The 9,731-nt window shown below is 45.2% G+C and overlaps 1 protein-coding gene across 1 annotated transcript in view; it reads left to right on the top strand.

The window, feature by feature from the left end:
- Positions 1–753: 753 nt before the first annotated feature.
- Positions 754–9,731, top strand: part of LOC109628627 (LHFPL tetraspan subfamily member 7 protein) — a 100,890-nt gene continuing 91,912 nt past the window's right edge. Inside the window, exon 1 of the mRNA XM_020085832.2 lies at positions 754–1,247. Within this exon, the coding sequence (XP_019941391.1) occupies positions 888–1,247 (360 nt within the window). The 5' untranslated portion in view covers positions 754–887. The remainder of the gene's footprint in view (positions 1,248–9,731) is intronic.

Below are 9,731 nucleotides of genomic sequence, written 5' to 3'. Positions count from 1 at the left end.
GATTACACAAAACTACCCGACGGATTACCATGAAACTTGGTGGAGGGATGAGGTACGGATTGGGGAGGAACCCGATAAACTTAGGTATGGATCAGAGGTATCCAGGATTTTTTAAATCACTTATCACCATTTAACATTGTGAGATGGGAGAGATTGATGAAAAAAATCTGGCATGTTTAGGTTTGAGCTCTATGTCTGTGCAATTTGGTGCAGCTTAATTGAATTTAAAGGGCCTGTTGGAGGAGGAATTCAATCTACTGAGTACCGTATTGGTTTGAGTTCTCCACAGCCACACAAGGCTTTATAGCATACAGCTGTTTCCACAGGCTGAGACTGAGATGTAGTCATTTATCTGTAAAATCTGTGTCGTCCCTGAAGTTAGAATTATTTAAAATCTTCATGGAGACTTTGGTAAAGCTGCGCCCCTTGTGCGGGGTTTTATTTTGAAAAGGACAGCCGAGAAGGCTCTTGTAGCCAATAGCAACTTGACGTTGTCCAGAGCCTGATACGCAAAGTGCGCTGCTGCCCGTGTGCATGTGGCGTGAGACTGTTGAGAGAGGCAGAGGAGTCCAGCGGTGCAGGTGTCTGTGTGTCCACATGTGACTGCTGCTCCAGCTGTGCTGCTGCTCCAGCTGCGCACACACTTCAGGGTGTGACAGGAACACACAGCCTGTCTGCTCCGTGCGTTGTTTTCCGGACTCCTGTGACTCCTCTCGCTGATGTGCGTCTGGATGTTTTCTTCCCTCGCTGGTTTGTTTGTGTTCTGAGCCAGATGTTCTGGAGGCTGCGGACATCCAGCGGCTTTTCTTCTTCTCCTCTTTGTGCTGGTGCAGCTGCTGGTCGGGGCGCTGAAGTTGAACTCCCGCTCCTGAAGGCGTGAGCTCCAAATGCATTCGCTCCTGGGCCGGGAGAAGAAAGAAGAAGAAGCCGGGTTCGGGATCGATCGGTCGGGTCTGTCTCCGGGCTTTGCGCCCCACGCCGCCACCATGTTCAGCTGCGTGGGCTGCTTCTGGGTGCTCCTCTCCTCCGCTCTGGTCGCCGTGTGCAGCTTCAGCTTCATATCTCCTGCGTGGATAGTCAAGGACCAGCTGAGGAGCAGCCTCCACCAGCAGCATCAGCACCACAGCCAGGACTCCGTGAGCTTCGGCTTGTTGTGGCACTGCTCCGAGTCCCTGGATCACATGTACCGGTGCTACACCTTCGGGGGACTGGGCAAATTCGCAGAGATCCCCTCCAGCTCCTGGCAGGTAGAGCTCACCTTAGACACACACACACGCACACACGCCTGTGGATGAGAGCCCATAGAGTGGGCAGGGCAGGGGCCACTCAATGTGGCACCATGGGACCCAGGGTTGAATGAATGATCAAATCAACCGATCACATCTAAATCAAATGACCTTTTGATGAAATTCAATCTGAGGAGACAGTTATGTCATTAATCTTCAACCTGTAAAATGTACATGACATGATTCACAAGAGGCAAAGTTATTCTTTTATGATTAGTAGTTTATTATTCTTTTCACAGAAGACAAATTATCCACACTTAATGTCAAGGGATGAAGAATAGTGAAGAAAGAAAAAAACAAACAGTAAAAGACTATAAAAGAGAAAAAAACATATACATCCATACAAAAAATGAATTCACATGTACGAGACAAAATGAAAAGAAATCTGTTCAAAATGACAAAGCACAATTTGAAAGCAAAATAAAAGAGGTTAAAATCATCAGAATATGAGGTGAAGAGTATTTATTCTTTCACATTTCTACTCATCCATCATCTTTCAATCCATGAAATTAGATTATTTAGCGTCTTGTGTCAGGTCAGGGTTCACTGACACTGCTGCTGCTCACACAACACGTGTCACAGCAAAGTGAACAATGCAACACGATAAACACTGTGGCTCCGCCGCTCCTCCTCAGTCGGCTCTCGTGAAAACACAGTTGGGACGACGCAGAGTCTTTTCAGTCTGGAGAAAAGATGCACTGATCTGAGGGAGGGTGCTTCACAGGGAGGAGCACACACACACACACACACACACACACATAGGCACACAAATAAATCATCCTTTCAGCAAGAATTTCCGTTTCATTTAACATTTTAAGCAAATTGGCAGCTTTCAGGAGGAAACAGCAACATCCAACATGACACATCCTCAACACTGGGCGTGGGAATCTGGTCACATCAGCATCTGTGGGCGAATATTGATCCATTATCAGGCCTTGATTTCAAAAAGTTTGCAAATGACTTCTTTGACAACAGGCTGGGAAAAGCTTGTTTGAGGAAAAACCAATTGGCCTTGTTAAAACTCTTGTATCTGGGACACTTATTATTCATGCACATTATGGGATAATTGAATTCTTAACCAGAGGCAGGCTCCGCACACCTCCTGCAAAAACCTACAAAATAAAATTATAAAAACCTGCTCCAGTATACCACCTCTAGATTTATGATTTATGCATGAAGGTGTGATTGGGAAATTAGCATTTGAAAGGGGGGGTGTATTAATAAGTGGGTGCTCGGTTGTGTAATTGTTGCACTAGTTTCTGCAAAGTGTGGAGGATGCAACGCCTGCGTTTTTGTTTTCACGGGGCGGCAGCTGCAGACACACACAGAGCAGTGAGTGCACACAGAACAGATTGACTTGTCCTGCGGTGTTTCATCTCATTTGTGTTCAAACGTTAAGCACTGCGCGTCCTTTACGGAATTTACGCACTGTTTAAGGCTCATTTGGCTGAAATCTGGAGTCATTTTGCCAGTTAGCCAGTTGTCAGTGAGTTAATTAGTGAGACTTCCAGTGTGGGAATGTGTGTGTGTGTGTGTGAGGCTGATGGAGCTGCCTCTACGTGTGTTGTGTTATCACGGTGGTGAACTCGAGCGCACGATCCTGCCTCCATTAATAAAGGTGAAGGGGCCATTAAGTTTTCATCAGAGCCACTTTATTACTCCACCACTCCTCGCTGATGTGCACATCAGTTTGCTGATGCCTTCTGGTTTTTTAGTCGACAACCTGCACAAAAACACAAGCCTGTAGAAACAGTGTGTGCTCAGGCCCATGGAGCACGTCCGTGTTGATACACAGACACACACACACACACACACACACACACACGCCTCAGCAGCCATTAGTCCCACTCTGTGTTTGTGTTACAACACCTATCTCTGTACATTGAGCTGTGTTGTCTCCCTCAGAGTGGAAGAGTGTTCTCTGGGCTCACGCTGGAACAACATACTGTGGATACTCTGTTTGTGTGTGAATGAGAGGAGACCGAGGAGGAGGAGGAGGAGGGCAGGACAGGACGGGGAGCAGGAGGAGGCTCCCTGAGAAGCTGGCCTACTTGGGCTACAGTTTCTTTGGCCTTTTTTCTGTTGATGCTCCGTGTTGTCAAACGCTTTTGTTTGGATCACGCTGCTTTCCAGGTCTGCTGGCGCTCTGGAGCCCAGCTCCATCGCCATGGGCTGGCAGACACACACACACACACACACACACACACACACACACACACACACACACACACACACACACACACACACACACACACACACACATTTGTACTTCTGTCTTTGTGAGGACACTCATTGGCATAATGCGTTCCCTAGCCCTTTGTCCTCACTTTCAAAAAATGTCCTCCCTCTGTAGGGTCTATGCTTATATGGTTCTTCTAGGTGGAGGAACACACACACCTCTGTGGCAAACAAACATGCACAAACACACAATTCAGCATCCTTCGGAGGGCGTGGTCTTCACGGGCCATGCAGACCACAAAGGCTGAACCAAATTGAGACGGTCTGGTCTACAGAGGATTTCCGTGATGGGTGTCACCAGCTGGTCACGCACTTATTGCTTTTGCCTAGAAAGGAAGTTGAAGTTGGACATGCCAAGAAAGTTCTAATGCCCCCCCAATGCTTCTTAAACGTGTGTACCCCTAGCAGTTCAGTTGAGTTGAAGTGTGGTACTCAACATTTGGACATCTTGTTGGTTGCAGGCACCATTACCTCTGAGTGTGTTCGTCACTGAAGTGCATTGAAACCTGGGATAGGTTGGGCAGGATCAATGTGGCACAGCAGCAGGCGGCACACATTAAGCTTATTGCAGAGGGGAAGCTATTGAAAACCTCTTCAGTGGTTTTCCACATAAATTATTCCTTGTGTTACTTCTGCTTGTTTCTGCCGGGTTGTGTAATCTTCCATCACAGCGGCTGGAGAATGATGGTGGTGAGTGAGCGTGTGTATGTGCTCCACTGGAGGAGGTGCTCTGTGAGGTAAAGTGTGAAAGAGGAGGAGGAGGAGGAGGAGGAGGTCGTCTGCCACCAAACATTTTCACCTGAACTTGTTCACGGTGCAACGTGCTTCCAGCTGCTTATCACGGCCAAACACTGGAGCTGGAGGAGCTCGGCCCTCGTAGTAACCTGCCAGTGCCTCACACACGCAAACACACACACACACACACACACACACACACACACACACACACACACACACACACACACACACACACACCTGTCGTCTGGGTGCTCTTGGATTGTAAAACTTGGTGGCACTCGCTCTTGTGTCCTGCCTCCCCGCCGCATGTCGAGGTCGTCTTGTAAATGAGTCATGGCCGCGCTCCAGGAACGCAGATAAGAAAACGTCTGAGTTCGTTGGTGTGTAGGAAGATGGCAGCGTGTCAAGGCGCAGATTCTGGGATTCTGTTGAAATCCTCTGAGACAAAACTCTCGGCCCGTGTTGACTCTGCCACGTGCCAAGAAGATTAATTGTGCACGTTAGCAGAGATGTTCTTCCTCTCCTAATTACCAGGTACCTATGAAGAACACTCGCTGGTGCGATGCCCTGAATGTCATTTCACCACTCACTGAGCCAGAGCTACTTTTAAGAAGATAGATAACTCATCTAATGAAATTCACTGATGATCCTTTGTCTCGCGGTGACTCCACTTTTGTCTTCGCCCACAAATCAGATTCTAGACAAACCAACGCTGCAAAGAAAAGGTTAACAAGCGATATCATGTTTTCTTTCTTCTACCTTCCTTTCCACTTCACTTATTTCACAGTTAATTAAGGTGCAATCAGAGCACAGCAATTCTGCCTCTGTATCAGGGTTTTTTATCAACGTGTCTGTGCTTGGAATGAACTACACGTTCTCTGGTGAACATAGTTAAACATGTTTTACCAGTTTGAACATGTGACTTGAATGTGAACCAATGTGAAAACGATCAAGTGCAGCCTTCACTCGGCACAGATGGGATTTCTCTACCCTCCCTCTAGTTTGAAGTCAGTTCCTTCTTTTGAAGCCATAACTGAACCAACAGACAACCCAGGGATATAATGTCAGGAGAACAAAAAATATTCCCTTATTTATTAACTGCATCAAGCAGGTTATGTCTTCAGGATTTGACAAAAAACACTTGACGGATTCCCACAAGACTTTCTTTAACATTGTGAGATTTTTAACATTTTTGTTTTCTCAAATTTTTTTTTTAATTATTAATTATTAATTATTATTTAAATTATTAATGTATCTTGATGAAAGAAAATCTGCCTAAGTAGACAGTTGTGGAAATATGTGCACCATTCTAGTTTTTTATATTCTCTGACAACAACAACAACAAAAACAACAGCAACAATAATGATATTGATAACAATAAATCATTATAAAAGTTCATTTTATAGAGATTCTCTAAACAAGGCTACAAAGTGCTTTACAAATTACATGGGAATAAAACAACACAGAACAAAACAAGACAAAACTAAAATTCGTTTAAACCAGTTACAATCAGACATTAAAAATATGTTTTAAAGTACTGACAAGTCTAATCTCCTCAGGCAAAAGGAGTTGCACAGCCTCGGGGCCTTGATGGTCCGGTTCTTTTACCAGTTTGACTCAGGCTTTATTCTGAAAGATTTTAGATAATGGGCTTGGAGCATATAGGGAGTTAGTATTGTATAAACTGCATATACAGGCTGTATGATCGGACCTCCTGGCTTGCTTCTGTGGTACATTTCATCACACTGTTTTTAATAGGAAACCTCAATATAGAAAGAGTCAGAGCAGAGTAGAGTTAATGCACTTTTATTAAATATTCTTCTTTAAGCAGACACGAGGTGCCCTCCCAGGCCGAGCACGATGACGCACTCCTGGTGTACAGCAGGTTCAGGCAGGGATCCAACACTCTGTGCAGGGCCTAATAACAGAATGATGGACAGGGTCTGGCCTTTATCTCTCTGAAGAACACAAGAGAGAATTAAAGGGTCTTTGCTCTGAGCCAACCTCCACCGCAGGGGCCAGGAGGTCTGGTGACAGACACACACACACACACACACACACACACACACACACACACACACACACACACACACACACACACGTATTCCTGAGGGGACATGACGTCTCCCCTGCCACTTTTGCGACAAATACACTGGCTGAACAGACGAGCAGAGGGCTGTGAAATCTCCAACGTACAGAAAGTCATAATTTCATCCCTGATGCAGGCTCCTGAGATTCACTATAGCCGTAAAGCTTCTTCTCCCCCCCCTCTACATCTTACAGCCTCTCTCCTTTAATGCTAATGGGGGAACCTCTGTGGTGAAAGCCATTTGTGTGGAAGTGTGTCTGACAGTTATAAATGATGTTATGGGGTCTAATGCACATGCTGCATTCCTGCCTTCCCCCATGGGGACTCCTTTGCCCAGTTTGCATTGCAAAAGCTGGACTTGTCTGGCGGCTTTCTTCTCCTGCCGACCTCATTCTGTTTCGAGCTTCGTGTAGTGTGTGCGTTCCACAGAAACACTCACACACTCAGGATGACACAGCTCAAAGAGATGTGATGTACCCATGCACACTTTCACACACACAGCGAGATGAAAAGTGATGAGTGACTGATGCAGATGCACACACACAAAAAATGTTCTCTCATGCATCACAGTGATCAAAAGAGACGCTGATGTGATGTACAGTGGCTGTCCATGTTGACAGTGATGCAGTAATTAGGGGTTCAGAGAGAAATGGCTGAGGGGCATCAGGGAGCAGAACGAGAGGTGGATTCAGTGAGTTGAAAATCCAGCCGTAAACACATCGTCCACACTGAAACCCGTCCGTATCCTCTCCACGACCCCTCCATCCACAGCACTAAGCCGCCGTCATCCATTTCCACACTCGGTAATGAACTCAACTCTGTTTCCTTTCATCTGCCATCGTTAAAGTGAGTCCACCTGTAATGTCGTGGCTCTTACAGCTCCCACCCATGTCCAGCTCTGACCTCCCCCCTGACCTTTCACCGGGGTCGCTTGTTCTCCGTGCGCTTAATGCGACCAGGAAGAGCAAGGATGAGGATGAGAGGAGAGTTGTGAGAGTGAGGTCAAGAGTCATTTTTTACCACCGGCTCCTCCGCAGAGTTGTTTTTCAGGTGGCTGGTTTAGAACAGAGCCACACATCATCCCGGCGCTGGTGGCGGCGCACTGTCCTGAGACTGAGCGTGCAGCCGCTGCTTTATGAGACAGACACATCCTCGGGCCCCGGGCTCAGCCAGATATAAATTAGTGGTGTTTTGTATCTGGTTGTCTGCTCAACTTGAATTATTCCAGGTACATACAGTAAATATACTCATTACAAAAAAAGGCTCAGTGCGGAGCAGGAGGAGGCAGCAGAACTGGAGAGAGAGATAGATGTTTAGTCCTTTGACAGCAAGTCTTGCATGAAATGTAGCACACTGACTTATTATCATACAGCGCATGTTTACTCCAAGGCCGCCGTGTGACTGGTGGCAAAATTAATGGTCGACGGTGTGGATACTGGGGAGGGATTATACCGTGATGGATTTATGGATGAATGGGCCATTTGAATGAATGTTTTTACTCCATCCCGAGCTGCAATTTGCTTTTTCATATCATTCCAAACTATTTTTTATTGTTATGTTACATCATTTGACGAGAGTATTTTCTGGGATGGATTATGCTTTTATAATAATGTGCTTGTACGTCAGTTCGGTGTTTATTTATTTATTTCATTTGGAGCTAGACAGTGTTGGCAGCAGTTTGTAGAATCTTTCTGTGGTAGGCACTTTAAAGATTATGTGAGTGTCTCTGCGTTTATTATGCAATTAACTACAAATCATGCTAACTGCTCCATTTCTGTGAGCACAGTCATGCTGGTTTTCTTCAGCTTATTTTCACTTTATGTCGGAACATCGTCAACATACAAAGACTCACAATTTGGTGACAAATCAGTTCTTTATTTATCAGATTTCTTAATTTTTTGGGATTAAATGATGCTTTTAAGTGGAAGCACAGTGGCAAGTAGGGGCTGTTATCAAAGCTCTCCATGATGACTTCACTGCTGCCTCCCTGCAGATCCTTAAACAGTCTTAAAACATCTTCGATGTAGATTTGATATTCATGGTGTGAAAATGTTGTAGAAAGAGGAGTTGTGGGCACAGAGACATTAAATTTGACCTTGGGCAGAATGAATGAGCATGTCTGTTTTATGTCGAGCTTTTATGTTTTATTTAAATCTTCACAACAGTGACCATTTCAGTCTGACAGCTCCCGTTTGACATGTTTATGACAGCAGCAGAACATAGTCAGAGATCACTTTGATGAGCAAATATCTTAACCCCCCCCCAGTGCAGTCGCAGGTGGATACAGCTTGGATGACACAGGGCAGCAGGGGCACCGACAAGCAAAGGGAGAGCTGGGAGATATCTGGTCTTGAATGGACAGCCACATAGGGAGGGAAACAAAATCACAACTGTTTGCTGTCCTTGCTCCCAAATGGTGGAACGAGCTCCCCACTGACATCAGGACAGCAGAAAGTCTGCACATCTTTCTCCGCAGGCTAAAAACACATCTCTTCCGACTACACCTTGGTTAAGAAGATGTCTGAGTCAAGTTACACTTATATGTTGCACTTTGTAGTTTGGCTTTTTTGAAGCTAATGTACTTACATTATTCTTGCTGTTTGGAGTTTGTACCCTCATGGTTGAATGCACTCATTGTCAGTCTTTGGATAAATGCGTCAGCTAAATGATATGTATGTAAATGTATGTATGGGTGTGTATGGTAGAGGATTGTAGAGAAATCATGTCGTGTGTCACATGAGGAGAGACGTTCTGCTCGAGTTGACTGCAACATCCAGTCACTATTAGCTTTTACAGGAAATAGGCAGCAGATACGTGGCAGCAGAAGTGCGCCTTGCAATATACATTTCAACCTAGAAGAACGTGATCGTCCAGTTTCTGATTTGATACTGCGACGGAACAAAACAAGCACGAACAAAAAAAAGAGGTGGGAGCACAACGCTGCGAGGAAGAAGTGGAGACGGAGTTATGGGGATGAGAAGTGGTTGGAGGATTGTGGCTGAAATGATGTGGAATTTGTCGCAAAACATCGACACAGTAGATCATGGGTTGTTCAGCACTAGGTTCTCACATTAAAACTGAAAAGAACGTGTTAGGCAAACACTATGCTCATCAAGTAGTTTGCAGCTACTGCTGGTTAGGGTGCTTTCACACCTTCTTGTTTGGTTGGGATCTTCCAACTTTTATTTTTTATTTTTATTGAGATAAGTCTGAATCCAAATTTCAGTCCTGAAACGTGCCTCAGAACATAGTCCAGACCAACTGACCAAATTTTAGTAATAAAAAACAAAAAACATAATTACTTTAAAGTGGTAATGAAAATAGGAAAGTGAACCGGTTCATTCTCCATTCAAACAGAAAGACTGCTTTTTTTCAATGCA

The sequence above is a fragment of the Paralichthys olivaceus genome, chromosome 15, assembly GCF_024713975.1.
Source record: "Paralichthys olivaceus isolate ysfri-2021 chromosome 15, ASM2471397v2, whole genome shotgun sequence".
Taxonomy (NCBI): Eukaryota; Metazoa; Chordata; class Actinopteri; order Pleuronectiformes; family Paralichthyidae; genus Paralichthys; species Paralichthys olivaceus.
Note: the sequence above shows the minus strand (reverse complement) of the source record. Positions and strands in the feature narration are given on the sequence as shown.